At 48.9% G+C, this 18,844-nt stretch overlaps 1 protein-coding gene across 1 annotated transcript; it reads left to right on the forward strand.

The window, feature by feature from the left end:
* The first annotated feature begins 2,959 nt into the window (after positions 1–2,959).
* On the forward strand, positions 2,960–14,656 carry Lin28a (lin-28 homolog A). The gene is made up of 4 exons (XM_057785350.1): positions 2,960–2,990; positions 3,450–3,646; positions 13,403–13,587; positions 14,440–14,656. Exons 1-4 carry the CDS (start codon positions 2,960–2,962, stop codon positions 14,654–14,656), a joined length of 630 nt encoding a protein of 209 aa, XP_057641333.1.
* The last annotated feature ends 4,188 nt before the right edge of the window (positions 14,657–18,844 follow it).

Below are 18,844 nucleotides of genomic sequence, written 5' to 3' on the forward strand. Positions count from 1 at the left end.
AAAAACAAACAAACAAAAAACAAATTCAAAACCAAAACTGAAAAACAAAAGGTACTTTTCAATAATGAAACTAACTTAAAATTATTAGTAAATAAACTATTATATTCAAAGATAATATCTTTCTTTAAGATCATGTGAGTTGGCTTGAACATTGTTTTTTCCTAAAGGTGAGCTTGCAATGCCTGCAATGCTCTAACAGAATCACTTACTTCTAGAAATTTCCTCTTCAGTATTCAAGAAATATTCAGGGCTGGAGAGAAGGCTCCATGGTTAAGAGCACGGATTATTCTTCCAGAGGACCTTAATTTGGTTCCCAGAACCCACATTTGTGACACACAACTACCTGTAATTTCAGCTCCTGGGAATCCAACATCCTCTTTTGGCTTCTAAGGGCAGCAGTACATGCATGGCATATAAATACACATAAATACAAACATAATAAAATAAAATGTAAAAGAAAGATTGAGCCAGGCAAGGTGACACACACCTGTAATCCCAGTTCTAAGGAGGCAGAGGCAGGTGAATTTCAATATGATTGAGTCCAGCATGTGCCATGCAGCAAGGCCTTGTTTTAATAAAAAGCAAAAATAAAGTCAGGCGGTGGTGGTGCATACCTTTCCCAGCACTCGGGAGGCAGAGGCAGGCGAATCTCTGTGAGTTTGAGGCCAGCCTGGTCTACAGAATGAGTTCCAGGACAACTTGAGCTATTAAACAGAGAAACTCTGTTTGGAGAAAAAAAAGAAAAAGAAAAAATAAAGATTCTATTTGCCTCATGTGTGCCAGGGGGACATTCAGGCTTTCTGGGAAGGACTTGGAGACGAGAACAAAGGAAGTTCTCAGGGCAGGAAACGGGGAAGCGTTTTCAGCACCAAGGACAGAGCCACAGACTCCCTCAGGACCCTGGACAGAGCAACTGATCGAGCCTGCGGGGGGGAACCCAACCACGTTGGTGTCACCGAGAAACCTGAGCGCTCACCTCGTTTTTCTACATCCCTTCAGAAGATCTCAGCCACCGACTTCTGAAGTTCAGGAGAAGAGGTACAGGGAGTAGCTATCGTAAAGGTGCTGCTTCACGGGAGCGGGCTATGCAAATAGAGGGCTTCGGTTGTTACACTCCGGAATGATTTACCAGTCCCATTGGGAATAGGGCACTGTTAATGATACTTATGTTTTTTTTAGCTAAGTAACAGAAGGCTCACCAGAGTCTTTTTTTTTTTTAATCCTCCAAAGTCCTATCTCATACATTTTACGCTCAAAACTTCAGTCTCGTGCAAAGCACTTCCTAGGGAAGAGGAAAATATTCTTCATAGTCACTGATTCCCCTCCCTATCTTCCATTATCTTTTTTCTCGTTCTCAGATGCACACGTGCCCATGAGTGTGCACCAACACGCGCACAGCTGCAGCTTGTGAACCACAAGAGATTCTACACATTCATGGAGAAGCCTGAATTCAGGGTAAGCGGATGCCCCTGAAAGCAGGCTCTGTCCCTTTAAATGGGTTGTAGCTGTGGGGGAGGGGAACTGACCGGAGCTGGCATTGTCCAGTTTGAACTGAGCACCGGAAGTGAAGGGGCAGGGCCAGGGCCGTGCACTGAGCCCCGGGCCATTGTCCATCTCTGACCAGGGCAGTGGCCACCCCCCGGTCCACCCTCTTTATCTTCTAGTAGGGAGTTTACCTCTTCAAATGAGAAACCTCCCTATCCAGTCCTTCCACCAGCCACGCTACCCGGAGGGGACTGCAATTTAGGAAGGTGACTGAGAGCAGGAGGGTCTGGGAAGCAGAGTGTCCCGGGTACTGGAGGAAGGCCTCCACCTACAATATATTACCCTCTGCCAGCAAGGGAAGGGACATGACGGGACGCGCTGGACAGGATGAGGAGGCAGCTATCACAGAGGACACTCTTCCAGGCTTTCCCCCATGCTCTCCCAGGAAGCTCTCTACCTAGAACCAACTTTAGATGCAGGCTCGGAAGGAAGCAAAGGATTCTCTGCACAAATCAACTAGCAGCTTGTTTCTGATTGGGACAAACCCAGAGGAACTGATGTTGAGACTTGGAGACTTCTAGTTATAGTCAGAGGCAGGCTGAGTTTGAGGCAGCGCCTAGGTCAAGAGAGATCAGCTCTGTGGGGTCTCCTGCCGCCTCCCTGCACCCATACCCTGGCTTCCTAGTGCCCAGAATTCCAGGTCTATCTAAGCACACGGGGGTGGGGGGTGAGAGCAGGTCAGCGCCAAGCAGCCGGGTCAGCTCAGAGGCCTGAGGGGGAAGGGGGGAGGGGCGCGGAGGGGCTGGGGGAGGGCTCATCCATTTCTCCCTTGACAGGTGGTTTGTGTTTCTGATTGGACAGCGCCAACAGGCTCACACCTCCCTCCCCCAACTCTCTGGAATGTATAATTATCTGCCGGGGAGGGGGGGAGGGTTGGGGGGGGGGAAGTGTGTGTGGTCACGTGGTTATAAAACTCCCCCCGTCCCCCACCTGTGTGTGTGGTCACGTGGTTATAAAACTACTACCCCCCCAGGTCCCCCACCTGTGTCTGCTTTAGGTACCCGCACTGAGTCCTCAAAGTGCAGTATCCTAAATTCAGGGGTACTAAAGACTCCTAGGGCAAAAGACCCCCGTGTCCAGATATGCGTACGTGGAGGGGGTGTCAAATCTCAAGGTTCTGGGAAGGGACACCCCAGAGGTGTCAGAGACCAGAGCAGTGGGGGAGGGCGGGAGCCAGAGCCGGAGGGAAAGGGAGGGGTAATAAGAGAGGGGAGGGGAGGGGGCTGCCCGCGGGGGGTTGGGTCATTGTCTTTTAGAATTTGGGAGCCTTTGAAAAGCCGTGGGCCCTCCCACCGCTATTGTGCGGGGGAAGATGTAGCAGCCTCTTCTCCGAACCACCCCTTTGCCTCCGGACTTCTCTGGGGCCAGCAGCCGCCCGACCTGGGGCCCGGGGCCACGGGCTCAGCCGACGACCATGGGCTCGGTGTCCAACCAGCAGTTTGCAGGTTCGAGCTTACGATTCAGCGGGCACACCTTAGGGTGCAGGGCGCCCAAGAGCTAAATAGAAGGGAGGTGGGAAAGTGTCCCACGGACTTGCCCGCGGGACCCCAAGTCCCTGCGGCCTCCTGCTTCTTGGGGCCATCTCTGGAGCAGGGAACCCTGGTGTTCCAGTGGCTTGCGCGCCGAGTCTGTGGGGGCGGAGGGAGAGAAGAGGAGGGGCCTGTCCCGCCGCGTGTGCACGGGCAACATGTGGGAAGACATGCAAAACTTTCGGGGCTTCAGCATCCTCGGTGTAACCTTGGGGAGGCAGCCTGGACAGGTTTCTTCTTAGCAGCTGTTTGGTAGCTGCCTCCTCCTGGGTGTCTATCCGCGGGCTCAACACCGAGATCTCCCAGACGGGTCCCAGAGAGGGGCCCTGCGATGGCTTGGCCCCCAGCTGATCACCTGGCTCTCCCTGTCTCCAGGTGGCTGCGCCAAGGCAGCGGAGAAGGCGCCCGAGGAGGCGCCGGCTGACGCGGCTCGGGCGGCAGACGAGCCGCAGCTGCTGCACGGGGCCGGCATCTGTAAGTGGTTCAACGTGCGCATGGGGTTCGGCTTCCTGTCCATGACCGCCCGCGCCGGGGTCGCGCTCGACCCCCCGGTGGACGTCTTTGTGCACCAGGTGAGACTGATTCTGGTAACTTTGCTAGGAAAAAGAAAAACTGGATGTTATATGTATGGGCTTGGCTGATGGCCGCTCCTGTTGGATTGGAGGCGATAAAGGACACTCATTGTGCGTCCTTATCTGCCGGGACACCCCAATTTTGAGTTTCGAGTAACTACGGTGGAGCAAGGAGGAGGCACCACTGATTACCAGCACCCCCTCCCCGCCCCCTTCCGGGAACCCCTCCGGCTTACCACGTGTCTATTACCTCTTTCCCCTGGGAAGGGAGCAGGGGGCAGGGAGGTGACCCCATGTGGCAGAAACTAAGGTTGTATTGTGCTTGCCGGTGGGGGAGGGCGAGCAGGCCAACCAGGGAAGCACATGCAGGGCCTGAATCGGGCGCTAGCGCCTTGAGTTCTGAAGGTCTGAATGTCGTTCACAGGGCAAAGGGAGTGTGGCTAATTTGCCACCCTACCCACGAGCATGAACCTGCGAAGTCAGGCTCTTCCCCTGTTTTAAGTGCAGACCTCAGTCAGGTAGCCACCTAAAAAGCCAGGTCCTGTGGCCAGAATAGGTTTGGCAGATCCCGGAAGGATGAGCGTGTGGCTGAAAAGCTCCCCTAGAAGGCTGGTTACGGTTCAGAACTGGCAGGCACCTCTGCTGTCCACCAGGTCCTGCCAGGAAGGAAAACGTTAGCCGAAGCCTTCATTCCTGGCTGGGCCAGTCTAGGAAGGAGACTTGGGTCGGTGCAATCCCAAGTTCTCAGTTAAAGAAGGGCAGCGCAGTGGGGAGTGAAATTCAGTGTCGAGGGGCAGGCCGTGGAAGGAGGCTGGCCTCTTGTCCTGTTCTCCTCAGTTTGGCATTTATGGCCCCAGACAGCCATTGATTGCTGTCCCTAACATTCCTAACCCTAAATAAGGAAGGCAATAGTAGAGTCTCCAGGTTCTCTTCCTTACTCGCCTTTATCTCTCAGCATCCGACGTTGTTCAAGAGCTCCCCGAGCCTCGATGGTTAGGAGGTTCCTGCTACCCTGCCTCCCACGTTCGTGGTTAAGGCTGGACCAGGAGGGAAGAAATTGCTAATCCTTGGCCCTGAAGCTTGACACCCGGTCCGGGCAGGGAGGGGTTACTTCAGGGAGGTTAGCTTTAGGAGCTGTGGGGGAGGGGAAGGAGGATGTGGGGATTAAGAGTTGGAGCCTGAGGGATGGCGTTCTTGAGGGGGAGGGGTGGGGAAGGAGATGCTGGACTGACTGGTTGGAGGCTGCAGTGAAGACTGAGCATTGCCCTCCAGTCAGGAGGTTGATGGGGGGGAAACTAGATTTGGGTTGAAGGAATTTTGGGACCAGCTCTCTGCTCCGCTGGTGGTGTGCTAGGGTCGCTGGGCTTCTGGAACATGTGTTTAAGGGACCTACAGCGGTACCTTTAGCTACTTCCTTGAAATACCACCCCCCATCACTACCACCACACTGCAGGTTTCTGGGTGGTGGCTTTGTGCCCCCATCTCATTTACATATGTGAATGATAACTCCCAGGAAGTAATTGTGAGAGAGAAGGGAATTGGCCTCTTTAGATCTATTAAATCACTTTATTGCAGGAACCCTCTTTGAATGGCCCTCCTCCGCGGGTGGCAAGCCGCCCCCACTCTCCCGTTTATCAGATCACAGAGATTCAGATCTCTCTTGGTCTGGAGATGGGCTGGACAGCTTTCCCAATTTGGGGAGGCTGGGATATAAAGGAGGTGCAAAGCTTTCTTGACTCCTTCCAAAGGCTAAGGCTCCTTGGTAGTGTGCCTCAGACTTGGCCTTAGAATCATAGCAAGAGGGACTCTGGAGCATTGTCCCGGGGGAAAAGCAGTCAGTACAGAGCAGCCTGGAGAGCTATGTCCATCAGCCCAAATTTGAAGTTTTTGTGTGTTTGGTTTTCTGTATTTTCTTTCTCCTCCTTTTTTTGGGGGAGGGGGGAGGGTACAGAATTTCACTGTCTTTAACTGTGGCTGGCCTGGACTTTGTTCTGTAGATCAGGCTGGCTTCTAACTCTATCTGCCTGCCTCTGCCTCCTGGATGTTGGGACTAAAGGCCCCGGCTCCTTGCTGGCACCCATATTTGAAGAAGTTCCTCCCTAACCTCCACTCTCCCTCACTGTAATTGGTGTTTTACCGCAGCCTGAGCCTGCTGTTGCTTGGGCTGGTCCCACACTCTGCCATAATTTAGGCTGGTGACCCGAGTTATCCATGCTGGAGGAATGTTGTAGATACAGGTAATCTCTGAAGCTTGTTTACTTCAGGAGAGTGTACACGAGGCAGAGGAAGAAGTGTTTAATGGAACTTTTTGTTCTGGTGATGGGGTGGAAGGGAAGAAAGAAACTCAAGATGACATTTGTCATGCCATGGAAAGGGAGGGGCTCAGGATCAACCCTTCCAAGAGTGAGGTGATAGGTTCTCAGCACCCTGTTAGAGACTGCCCTCGTGCTGATCCACATACCAAACATTCTTATATTTTGGGACAGCAGCTTACACTGTAGTACAGGCAGGCCTGGGAGTCACTTTAGCCAAGCTGACCTATAGTTTGGTGACACTCCTTTCTTTGCCTTGGCCTTCTCTGTCTCTGATCTGCATATACCTCATCCTGTTTCCAGTAAAAGAGCAGGCAGATCAGGGGCTATGACACAGGTTTCTCTGATACCCATTAGGTTCAGCCATAGGTCTCTTTAGATCTTGAAATCTATGTCAGGAATTGATTAGACTAGTCTCCATATCTTATGTCAGATATCTCTTGGAAGGCAGAATAACTTCTAGTTGAGAAACAGCAAGATAGTCGTCAAAAATGGTTGGGAAGTTGCTGACCACTTTAAGTTTTGGTTTAAGTCTGGTTTCCTGTGGCTCAAAATGTAGGCCACCAAGATTTGTAGGAAGTATTGGTTTTCAGCAGCTTTTCAGAACATAGTTTTTTGCTAAGGCAGGCTCTTTTGTAGCATAGGCTTGCCTCGATCCTCCTACCTATGTATCTCCAGATGTGGGTGTGCACAACTACCATCTGGCCCAGGTGAAGACTATAATGAACTAAGTTGGTTTTGGACAAAAATTCAACATTGACACAGAAATTGAAGCTAAAACTGCTTAAGCCACAATGACTTTGACCTACATCACATACCTGAGGGACGGCAGAGAATAGCCTGAGGCTAGGATACCATAGTGGGGTTGTGGGACAGTGTGTAGGATCTTGCCTTCCTGGTTTATAACATTGCATGGACTGACCATTGTGAGTGTCCTGTCAAGAGAAGAACTTGACTGTCTAGGTGACTTTTATACTGTGTTCTTGATCTAAATGAATGACTATAGAAATGAAAACAGATGAGGGGTCTTGAGAGGACCCTGGAGGAACAGGCGTAGACAAAGTGTCTTCACCAGAGGAGACAGGGAAGGTGGTAGGTAGATGAGGCTGCTTTCTTTCTGGGCTGATTAAGATGGCTTGGCACCATATAGTGTGCCGTATTTGTGGGGTACATGTTGACAGTTTACAACTCCAAACCCCACAACTTTGGCTTCATTAAGATCATCTTGGATTCAAGCCCAGGAACACTCCCTGTCATTCCTATGTCAGTGGGGAAAGGTGGCTTAAAAATACGGGTTTTTGTAGAGTTGGTTTAAAGAAGCCCGTGTGTTATTTTTGCATCTTCAAATATTTTGGTGTTCTCTTTGAGGCGGCATGCCTCCAGAGAACAGCCTGGATGATGCTTTGCCACCGTCCCAGGCAAAGCTTCCAATATGGCAACTGTCTGCCTTGTTAATGGTGAGGTTGCTGCCTGCACTGTCAGTGGTTTCCAGGTGTAAGGCACACACACAGCCAGGGCTCAGCTCAAACTTTCCTTTTTTTTTTTTTTTTTTTTTTTTTGAGAACTTACATCTGCATGAAGAGCAAGCCTGTGTAGTCCAAGCCTGGGAGGTTTCAGCAGGAAACATTCATAATGGTACAGACCTTTTAAGCATGGTTTCGTGTTGCTGTTAGAAACCAGTATGATGGCTTTTTCTTCTGTGGTTTTGGCATAAACTTCAGGAAGCTTTTCATTCCCATTCGCACCCTGCACTCCTTGCTGACAGCCGAGGATCGGGGTTGGATGGGAAGAGAGCTCGCTGTCCTTGCATCTCCAGTCTCTTGAGGAATGGAAGGACCAGGAAAAACCACCATGAGGAGGGAGCTGAGGTGTAGGTGCTGACAGTCCCTCCATTCAGAGCCTCGCGCAGGCTGATACCCCATCTGGTGGAGAGCTGCGGAGGAGCATTTATTTGTTCTGGGCTGCTGAGCAGAGGTGAATGGCAGCTAACCTTAGAACAAGCTCTGTGCCTCTACCTGCGAGGCTTGGGTGAAGCCTTGACACCAGAGTGTCACCACGGTGTTGAATCTTTCAATTGAAAGGCATTTAGGAGTTTAAAAGCACAGCTAGAAGAAAAGATGTCCGACTTGCCTTTATTGGACCTTGCTACCCAGCAAGACCAGGCTCGTGGCAGCCAGCCCAACCAACACTTGTCCTTTCTTGATATTATGATCAAGGAGCTTATTTTTATCTGTAGTTCTTCCTTGGAACTTCTGTCCCAGGCACTCCCTCTGGCTGGCTCTCCCAAATACATACTGGGCTAGTCTCCTCACTTTGTTAGGGTTTCCAGTCAGATTTCTCCGCTTAAGCGCGTCGCTAACCTTCAAGGCATTTATGAATCTTCTGGTTGTAATGCCGCATGATTTTGACAGGAGTGTTTAGCACCCTGCTCACCTAAAGTGAGCATTGATGTGTATTTTGGTTAGAGACATGCATAGGGTCACCCAAACCTGGAATGTCCCAAGGTTCTGGAGAAGAGGAGAGAAACCCTTCTTTTGGTCCTGGTCAACTGGGACCAAAGTTGGGTCAAATTCTCTTGCAAAGTCTCCCACAAAGAAGCAGAATGAAATGGTTTGTGCAAGCCACAAGAGACAGGAGAGTCACAGCTCAATCCGACCCTTTGCTTCCTTACTTTTTTTGGCCCACATTTCTTAGATGACACGGTATATGTGGGTTTAGTCAGGTGTTGATACTTGAGTGGGGTATTTGATGTGGGGGCGGTGGGTGTTCCTCAGGACAGAAGGAGAAGTCAGGAAGTGTGTAACCGAAAGGAGCAGCATCAGGGGAGGAAATGCTGTAACTCCCCCACCACCAGGCTGCCCACATGACTAACTCCAACAGGTTGGAGAAAGGAAAATGGGGATTCCTGGCCCTCTTCCCCTTGAAATATTTATCCGCTGAGGGAAGGATTTGACAGAAGGCGCCCTAGGGGAAGTGTCCTCTTTATTAGTCCATCCTGGAGGTACAGGGAGGGTGCTGGGGGGGGGGGCGCAGAGAGAAGATGGCTGTTAGTTGACTAGCAAACTTCCCCTTCCTGAGGTCTGACTGGAGATGTTCTGAAGCCATTCCTCTCACCCCAACCACGGTGTAGAGGAAGGAAGGAACTGGTCCGATTTGAACGTGGGGGAGGGTGGGAGAGAGCCATCCTAGGGGGATCCGTGCCTTGGAACTCCAGGAATCCGACCACCAGAACCAACCAGTGTCAACCCTTTGTTCCCTGGGGCTGGGCTCTATTGGGGGAACTCAGGCCATGCCCCTCCCCCCCAGGGCCTTTGCTTTTTTTTTTTTTTTCCTTTTTTGAGGGGAAGGGGAGAGAGGCGGGGCCCTGCTTTGTGTGTGGTTGGGGGTGGAAGGAGAATTTTCAGGCTCCTTTTAGATGCTGGCCCTGGGAGTCTGGCTTGGTGGGGCTGCACACTGATTTACCTATCTGATAAGGGAAGAATTCAAACTATGTTTTAGAAAGGAGTGGGGGGAGGGGGGATGGGCAGCCACCCCTGGAGACCACCAGTTTAAATCCTGCCTAGCCTTTACGTTGAGGTGCTTGCAGGGGCAGTCTTAAGCAGATCTCTAGTGGTGGAGGAGGAGCTGAGGGGGTTAGTCAGTCTCATTGCCTCACCATTTATACTGCCCCCCCCCCTTGGTCTCACAAGTCTTAAGAGTGGGTAGAAGAGGGAGGTGTTGTTCTCCCTAAACTGGATCTCAGAGAGGGGCTGGGTTGGGTTTTGTTTTGTTTTGAGTTCCCGGGTATACTCCATTTTATAAATGAGGAAGGAGGGAACAAGCTCCTAAACTCAATTCTTAACCAGCTGAATCACAGCTGGAATCGCCCGCCCGGGGAGAAGGCAGTGTGTTGGTCTGGCTCCCCAAGTACCTCCCTCGCTAGCTCCTCTTGGTTTTTGGGTGGTTTCTGTGCAGTGGGGGCTGAGAGGTGGGTCCTATTGAACATTGTAATACTTTTATTTCCTTTTTTTTTTTCCCCCTTGCTCATATTAGATTGAGGCAGGGGGTTAGGAAGTCACCATCCCTGCTATTCCTGTGGGTGTGAAACTCTAGGAGAGACCCGGGTGGAGTATGCTTAGCATGTGTATGATTTTGGTTCAATCCCAAGAACCCTTTATAAAAAGTGAAAGAATGTATCTTCTGTGATGCAATAATTACAAATAGTCATGATTATTTAATGCAAGCTTACTAAGTCCATGCCCTTCAGAATCTGGACTTTGTTTAGGTTGAAATGGCCTGCTTGCTTTATGATGTCTACTCTGGGCCTAACCTGTTAATTCCAGCATTCAGGAGGCTGAGGTGAAAGATCTCCAGTTCAAGGCCAGCCTGGACTACTTAGCAGGATAAACACTTAAAAAACAAGCAGATCGGGCTGGAGAGAAGGCATTGCCTGCTCTTCCAAAGGTCCTGAGTTCAATTCCCGGCAACCACATAGTGGCTCACAACCATCTGTAATGAGGTTTAGTGCAGTCTTCTGGCCTGTAGGCATGCATATAGACAGAATATTGTATACATAATAAATAAATATTTTTTTAAAAAAGACAAGCAGATCTCTGAGTTCTAGGTAGACAGGTCTACATAGTGAGTTCTAGACCAGTCAAGGCTACATAGTGAGATCCTGTCTTAAAAAGAAAGAAAAGCCGGGCGGTGGTGGCGCACGCCTTTAATCCCAGCACTCGGGAGGCAGAGGCAGGCGGATCACTGGGAGGCAGAGGCCAGCCTGGTCTACAGAGCTAGTTCCGGGTCGGGCACCAAAGCTACAGAGAAACCCTGTCTCGAAAAACCAAAAAAAAAAAAAAAAGAAAAAAAGGAGAAACCAGGACTTACCTATTTTGCTGAGGACACTTAAGACCTCATTGAGCCTGGAGAATGGGTATGGTGCTCAAGTCTATGCTCTTCTTCACCAACACCCTTGATGGAGGTCTGGTTTGTGTACTATCAACTAAATTAAAACAAAAGCTAGGTCGGATACTGGTGAGGAACAGCTTTAGCAGAGGCAGGCAGATCTCTGAGTTCAAGGACAGCCAGGGCTACACAGAGAAATCTGTTTGAAAAACAACCCCCCCCCCCCAAAAAAAAAAAAGAATCCCAAAAGTTAGAGTGATGGAGGAATTTGTGCCCCACTTGGCTAATAGTTTCTTTTTTCTCGCTTATTTTCCTAGAGTCATAGTGTGACATATTCTACCACCTAGAATACCAGTGGACCTCGTTAATGCTCTGATGGTCCTGGCTAGGGGCACAGCAGTCCCTTTGTTTCTCTGAGCTCATGTGCTTTTTCTGTGTGTGTTTGTGTGTTGGCAAGAGGGTCTCTAGATAACCATCTGTGTAGATCAGGCTGGCCTTAGATACACTGCCTCTGCTGGGATCAAAGGAATGCACTACCAAGCATTTTTTTCTCTTGGGGAAGTGAGAGCCACTGACTGCTATATGAACACACTCTACCATTGAGTCCTGTGTTCTAGATGAGGACCTTTTGACGTAATTACACACTGAACTGCTTACTCTAGTTCCCGCTGTGTAGAGCCTGTTCTGGGAAGTGCTACCTCCTGAACTAATAAACAGTGCTGTCTGGTCTGTGAGCATGGGGCTTCGAGCTCCTTTTTAAAGGAGCTGGACTCTGCAAACTGCTCTAAGTCTTTATTTCGGATGTGATCATCATTCCCAATCAAGTAGTTGACCGGGTTGCTGGGTGTGCACACGTGGCCCCAGCTGTTCAAGAGGCAGGAGACTTTGGAGCTGACAAATCTGAGAGCAGTTTGGGCAACACAGGTGTCAAAAGATAAAAATCTTACTCATTGCCATGGAATCCATGTGGAATCATGGCACTTGGAGGTTGAGGCAGGAGAATCATGAATTTGAGGCCAGTATGAACAGCATAGTGAGACCCTGTCTCAAAAACCAGAAACCCATACTTCTTCATTAATTCATCCAAAAATGTACCCAGATGGGGTACCAAAATGTGGCACAAACAACAAAACCTATTGGCTTTTGTATTTTTTAAATTCCTGTATGCCTGGGTGTATATAGTACACATGCCACATGTGGAGGTCAGATCATGTCTGTCCTTTCATCTCATGGGTCCCAGAGACTGAGCTTACTAAATTTTCAGGCTTGGCAGCAACTGGCTTTACCCACTGAACCACACCCTGCCAGCTTCCTTTTTAAGATGACCTTGAAGAAGCTGTGCAGCCCAGGCTGGTCTCCAGCAGTGCTTTCTGTCCAGGCCTCCTGAGTGCTGGCATTGTGGGGGTGGTTAGAGGTAGGTGGCACCATACCTGGTATACTAGTGTTTAGTTTTCCCCCAAGTAGTAGCTTCTTGTAGATTTGTCTGATTGTATCTGACTTTTTGTTTCTCTGTTTTTTGCTTTTTGTTTTTGCTTTTATCGAGACAGGGTTTCTCTGTGGTTTTGGAGCCTGTCCTGGAACTAGCTCTTGTAGACCAGGCTGGTCTCGAACTCACAGAGATACAGAGATCCACCTGCCTCTGCCTCCCGAGTGCTGGGATTAAAGGCGTGCGCCACCACCGCCCGGCTTTGTTTCTCTGTTTTGAAACCATGCTGGCCTTGAACCTGCCTTCCTCCTGTTTGAACCTCCCTCCTGAGCCTTGAGATTAGTGCTGTGTCAATAATGCTGGCTTGCCATTCTTTTTCTTACCAAATAGGTATTTAATTCCTCCAGATATATTTTGAGCTGGACAGTGGTGGGGTGGTGGTGAATGCCTCTAATTCCAGCAATTGGGAGGCAGAGGCAGGTAGATCTGAGTTAGGGTCAGCCTGGTCAGCAGATAAGAGTTCCAGGCCTCTCAGCTTCTCCACACGTTCCTGGAGTCTCTTCATGGCATTCCATCTTAATCCTTGCCCTGAAACTGACACCAGTTTTCCGCAACATTTTCATGATTTCAAATTTATAGGAATAGTCACATTCTCTCAGTCTTTCCCCCGGATTCTTTAACATTTTGCCCTCTTTACTGTATCCTTTTATCTCTCTGTGTTTTTTGTTTGTTTGTTTATGTTTTATTGGCGGGGTTCTGTGTGTGGAGGGGAGAGACAGGGCCTCACTATGGTCCTGGCTGACCTGGAACTCATCCTGATGCATGGGTAAGGTTAACCTCGACCTCAGAGATCCATCTGCGTCTGTCTCCCAAGTGCTGGGATTAAAGCCTTGTGCCACCACAAACAAGCCTCCTTAGTAACCATAAATACAGCATTAAGTATGTTTCTGTTTAAGTATCTTAATGTGTATTTCCTAAGAGTGGAGGCGATTGTTTGCTGTTCTTATGGTGACCCTACGATTGGGTGACAGGCATGGGCTGTTTTCTCATCTGTGAAATGGGTTCCTGTCTCACGGAACAGGTAAATGTTTGCAGTTTTGTCTTACGGTAAAATCTTGCGTTTCCCTTTGCCAGAGTAAGCTGCACATGGAGGGTTTCCGAAGCCTCAAGGAAGGGGAGGCCGTAGAGTTCACCTTTAAGAAGTCGGCCAAGGGTCTGGAATCCATCCGAGTCACTGGCCCTGGTGGAGTGTTCTGTATTGGGAGTGAGCGGCGGCCAAAGGGGAAGAACACACAGAAACGAAGATCCAAAGGAGACAGGTATGGCCCAGAAGGTGGCTTGTAGAAGTTGCTCAGGATGGTGCTGCCTCAGGTCCCACCTCAACCCAGCTACCAGTGAATTTAAGCTTCGGCCATGCAGTCAGTGGTTGCTTGCAACTCCCTTTGTCCTCGGACTAGCTTCTGTTGCTAGGAGTGACGCTGCCTGTCCATACTGAATTAGAAGCAAAGGCTACCATGGATATGTACGTGAGCAACGGTATAAGATGTTACATATGTGTTTCCTTACCAGCTCGCCAATTGCTTACTGTCTGCGTTTTTCCTATGGGGCTTAAAACCTCTTAGCTCTAAAGAGGTAATATTAATTTGGCTTTAGAAACTCTTAGCTTGGTGGTGATGGCGCATGCCTTTAATCCCAACAGAGGCAGTGGCAGGTGGATCTCTGAGTTGGAGACCAGCCTGGTCTACAGAGTGAGTTCCAAGACAGCCAAGAATATACAGAGAGACCCTGTCACCAAAGGAAAGGAAAAAATCCTTTCCTTAGCCAGGTCTGGTGGAACATGCAGGACTTGGGACCAGGGACAAAAAAGGACTGCCACCAGTTGAAGGCAAGGCGGGACTATATAATGAAACCTTGTCCCAAAATGAAAATAAAAACTAGGGCTGAAGAGATGGTTCAGTGGGACCCAGGGGAGGGCTCACCCACCCATCAAGTTGTGTGTCACAGCTGATGTGAGCCTGAAGGTCATCTGAAGGTCATCGGATAGATCTAGAAAGGGCATAATAAAGAGAAAGGTGGTTACAGTGATGAACATGGATGAGGGTGTCATCCCTTAAGGGGCTTCAAACTTCTTCCCATGTTTCCCTCACCTTTACCATTCTGTCTTGTGCCAGGTGCTATAACTGTGGTGGTCTGGACCATCATGCCAAGGAATGCAAGCTGCCGCCCCAGCCCAAGAAGTGCCACTTCTGCCAAAGCATCAACCACATGGTGGCCTCCTGTCCACTGAAGGCCCAGCAGGCCCCCACGTCTCAGGGAAAGCCTGCCTACTTCCGGGAGGAAGAGGAAGAGATCCACAGCCCTGCCCTGCTCCCAGAAGCCCAGAATTGAGGCACGGGAGCGGGGGGGGGGCTATTCTTTTGCTATCGGGGAGTTTAAGGAGGCATCAATTGGGCAGAGTGGAGAAAGTGGGGATAGGGTGGGTTGCGGGTAGCTGGCACTGCCATGTATCTCAGGCCGGGGTTCCCAGTATCGCCCTGTCTTCCCTTGGTGGGGGAAGGGGGAGGCGGTGGAAACGCCAACCATGCTTTATCTAACGGCAAGTGAAGGTTTGTGGGGAACCACCCTAGAACCTGCATGCTTTTAGCCGAGGCTTTAACCCAAAATGACATGTTTTTTGAAAGTGGCTGGGATAGGAAGGTTCTTCTGTAGAAGGCTGTGTGATATTTCCCTTGCAAGACAGGGTGTGAAGCAAGTGTAATACCACATTAATGAACCTAACCCTCCAGCTACTACACTCTGTGGGAGGGACTCTTGGGAGCCAGGCAAGGGTTTTTTGTTTTGTTTTGTTTTGTTTTGTTTTTCTCACATCCTGCTTACTCAACCCCTTCCTGGGGTGCGGTGCTAGGAACGGGGGTATCTGGCAGTGGGTTGTGATGGCAACAAAGAGGGTTGGGGATAACCTGCTGTTCTACCTCACTCCCAGCTCTTTCACAGGCCAATGTGATTTTTAATTTATTTACTCCCTTGGGTAACTGCACCTTGGGTCCCACTTTCTCCAGGATGCCAACTGCACTATCTGTGTGCGAATGACGTATCTTGTGCGTTTTATTTTTTTTTCTTAATATAAATAATCGGTTTGTATTTTTGTATATTTTAATCTAAGGCCCTCATTCCTGCACTGTGTTCTCAGGTACACGAGCAATCTCAGGGATAAGTCCGCCGGCAGCTCCAGGTCTGCACAGCAGGAACACTTTTTGTTTCGATTACCATGGAGACCAACCATTTGGAATGCACAGCCTATTGAACTACCTCATTTTTGCCAGTTACAGACGGCTTTTCTGCCATATAGTCCTTAAACCTCTGTCCATCTTAAAATGTTTCGCAGGAGGCTAGGATGCAATTAAGCTGCACATGACTTGGTCTCAGATTTTGGCAAAAGATAGGAAATTAGTCTAAACAGGAAAAGCTGGTTCAGAGACCTCAAAAGGCTGGGCCAGGTGGAAGGCACAAGAGTAATTTTCCATCCCAAATCCACCCTTCACCAGATTAGTCTACCCGGCCATACACAGCAGGGTGCGAGTATGTATGCTTGAGTGTTGGGTTTTTTTTTTTTAATGCAAATTTATAAGGATGAGGTTTTTTTGTTTGGTTGGTTGATTTTGGATACTGGGATTGAACCTGGGGCCTCATTTGTGCTAGGCTGTGTCCTGCCACTGAGTTCTGGTTAGGACCAACATCCTTATCCCACACTGCTTTTTAGGGGTGGGGACATGAAAGAAGGGCTCGAATCCTTAGCCTTTCACAATCTTGGCTTCCGGAGAGACTCTAGGAGTGTGTGGGCTTCTGTAGCAAGTGTCCTGCCCTGCTGCAGTGTAATAGGGCTGGTAGCTAACGGGAGAAAAAGGGGGGTTTCGTTTACATGCTGTGAGATCACCGCAAACCTACCTCACTGTGTTGAAACGGGGCAAATGCAATAGAACACATTGGGTGGTGTGTGTGTGTCTGATCCTGGTTTCTCGTCGCCCCCAAATGCTGTCCCCCCTAGTTGATGTGTTCGTCTGGCCTTTGTAGGACTTCACTGTCAGAGTCGGTGACTGCTAGGCGGCCTAGCTGTGTAAATAGGATGTCGGTCTTCATGTTCTTTTGGGGTTTTATTGTTTACAAAACTTTTTGTATTGAAAGAAAAATAGCCAAAGCATCTTTGACAGAAAGTTCTGCACCAGATGACAGCATGAAGCCTAAGTGTGGGTCCTCTTCTCAATGTGAGCCTCTGGAACATGGTTTCCATATTCTCTTCCCCTGTCTCCCATTTTGGACTACACTCTCTGACTTTAAAACCGCTCCTATACTGCCCTCTTCTCTCTCATAAGAAAACTTAGACACATTTATTTCTTGAAGTCTGTACAACTCTTGAAAGACCCATGTAAGAATTCTGAGGAAGCCACGAACCTCACTTACCCCTTGTTCCCAAACTCAGTCAAGAATCTTGGTTGTTTATTTTGAGACAGGGTCTCTCTGTAGCCCAGGTTAACCTCAGATTCTTGGCTGTCCTCCTGCCTTAGCCTCCTCAACGCAGGCATTGCAGGTGAGCCACTTCTCCTTGGCAAGACCATTTCTTGGTGCGATTCGCCTTTGGATGAATCAAACCGACCTAGTCTATGAGAGAAGCAATTGTGGGGCCTTCCATCTAAAGACCAGAAAAGGGAAAATGAATGTATAAGTCACTCAGGAACTTAATGCAGGTGCAAGAAACTTATGTCAAAGTGGCCACAAGATTGTTACTAGGAGACGTACGAATGTAACTCCATGTTTACTGCTAGAAACCAAAGCTTTGTGAGAAATCTTGAATTTATGGGAAATTCAAGGAGGGGTGGGGAAAGTGTGTACTTGTCTGTCCTTTCCCTGATCCCTTCTCTGTCCTGAACTGCAGGAGACTGAGCCCCCTTGGGCTTTGGTGGCCCCACCACGGGGGTGTTTATTTCACGGTTGACTTTTACTGTACCCGGGTACTTATATTCCTATCGTATAATCATTTTGTAACACGTGCTGACTTTCCCTTCCCTTCTTCCTTGGGAAAATAAAGACTTATTGGTACTCAACTGTTCTCATCAGATATTTAGGATGCATTTCTCTCCGCATAATCCCCACCTTGGATAGGAAGGCACAGAACCATTAAGGTTCCCCCTTCCCACTTTGTTAGGGATGAATCTTGAAAGTTCAGCCCTTATAGCACCTCATTACACTGGATTTTTGTTTCTAGTTAAGGCCTCTTGTCCCTTCCTTGGAAGCTGCCACATTCAAGAGGGGATTAGAGGCCTGGCATGCATAAGAATGGGGATGCCTGTGCTGCTGGCTGGGATGAAAGGACCGGGCCAGGGCTCAGGGCATGAGACCCTAATAATACTTTGTCCTTTACTCCTCAAAGCCCTTTACAAATCCTAATTAACCCCTTGCAACACCCCAAAAAGGAAAATACCATACAGAACTGGGGAAATTGAGGCCAAAGGCAATTCACGGACTGTAAACCAATATTTTGAGATACAGTTTGCTAGCTTTCTAATGAACGCTTAAATGTTTTCCAAAGGAGAGGAAGATTTTAACAGGAAGAGGGAGAGAAAAGAACTGACCAGAGGGAAACCTAAGTATTAACAGAAAGTGGATTAAATAAATCCTCGCCCTGTTAGCAGAGCAGGGGGGTTGTGACCCTTTAACTAATTGTACCAAAAGTTAAACCTAGCAACGCTAACTACTGGCCTTCAGTGAGCTAGCGGGCTTCCTGAAACACCCGTGTTATTAGCAGAGACTTCACGGCTCACAAAGGGGAGAGAATGGAAGCATAAGACCTGGTGAATGGGTTATTCATCGCTACAGCTTTGTTTAATCCCAGCTCCGTGAAAACTGCGTTTTCATCAGGTAGGATTGAAAGGCGGTATTGCTTCCTTGCCCGATGTCGGTGAGACTGCAGGGCAAGTGAGGTAAGAAGGTTCGCTGGGACCTAAAGTTCCATGACGGATGGGAGTACCGCTTGAAACAAATGCTAGTTGCATCAGATATCCAAAGTTCAGGGAGTTTTTTTTCGAAGTTTTGTGTTTTAACCTTTGAGAAAACAGAACTAACAACCTCTTCCAAATCTGTATCATCAGGCAATAGGTAATACTTTTGAGATGTCTCCTGAAGCCCACGATAGCCCCAATTTTGTTATGTTCCGTATCCACAGGTCTTGCATGATTTGGTATACAGGCCATGCTTTTGATCCCTTCACTTGACTATGGTCTTTCAGTTTCTATTTTTCTTTAGTTTTGAGGCTGGGTTTCCTAAGGAAGCCCATGCTAGCCTCAAAGTCTAGGTCACCTATACTGCTAATTTTCCTGCTGCCCACTGCCACCATGCTGTTTTATGCTGGGCTCGATGTTGAACCCAGGACTGGTAAACTAGGCAAACACCATCTATGCTATATTCCCCAGCACAACAGCCAGTTATCGTAAAGTAAATCTCAGTAAAGTAAATCAGTTAATGTGGATCTTGGGAATCTGTAAATTACAAAACTCTGCATGTCTTAAATCAGCCCAGTGACCA

This window comes from Chionomys nivalis, chromosome 11 (assembly GCF_950005125.1).
Source record: "Chionomys nivalis chromosome 11, mChiNiv1.1, whole genome shotgun sequence".
NCBI classification, from domain to species: Eukaryota; Metazoa; Chordata; class Mammalia; order Rodentia; family Cricetidae; genus Chionomys; species Chionomys nivalis.

Bases quoted from the DNA above. Each gene is read 5' to 3' on its own strand.
- Lin28a (XM_057785350.1), top strand. From the start codon at position 2,960: ATGGGCTCGGTGTCCAACCAGCAGTTTGCAG. The intron at 2,991-3,449 runs GTTCGAGCTTAC...CCCTGTCTCCAG, and splicing joins GTCCAACCAGCAGTTTGCAG to GTGGCTGCGCCAAGGCAGCG. The intron at 3,647-13,402 runs GTGAGACTGATT...TCCCTTTGCCAG, and splicing joins TGGACGTCTTTGTGCACCAG to AGTAAGCTGCACATGGAGGG.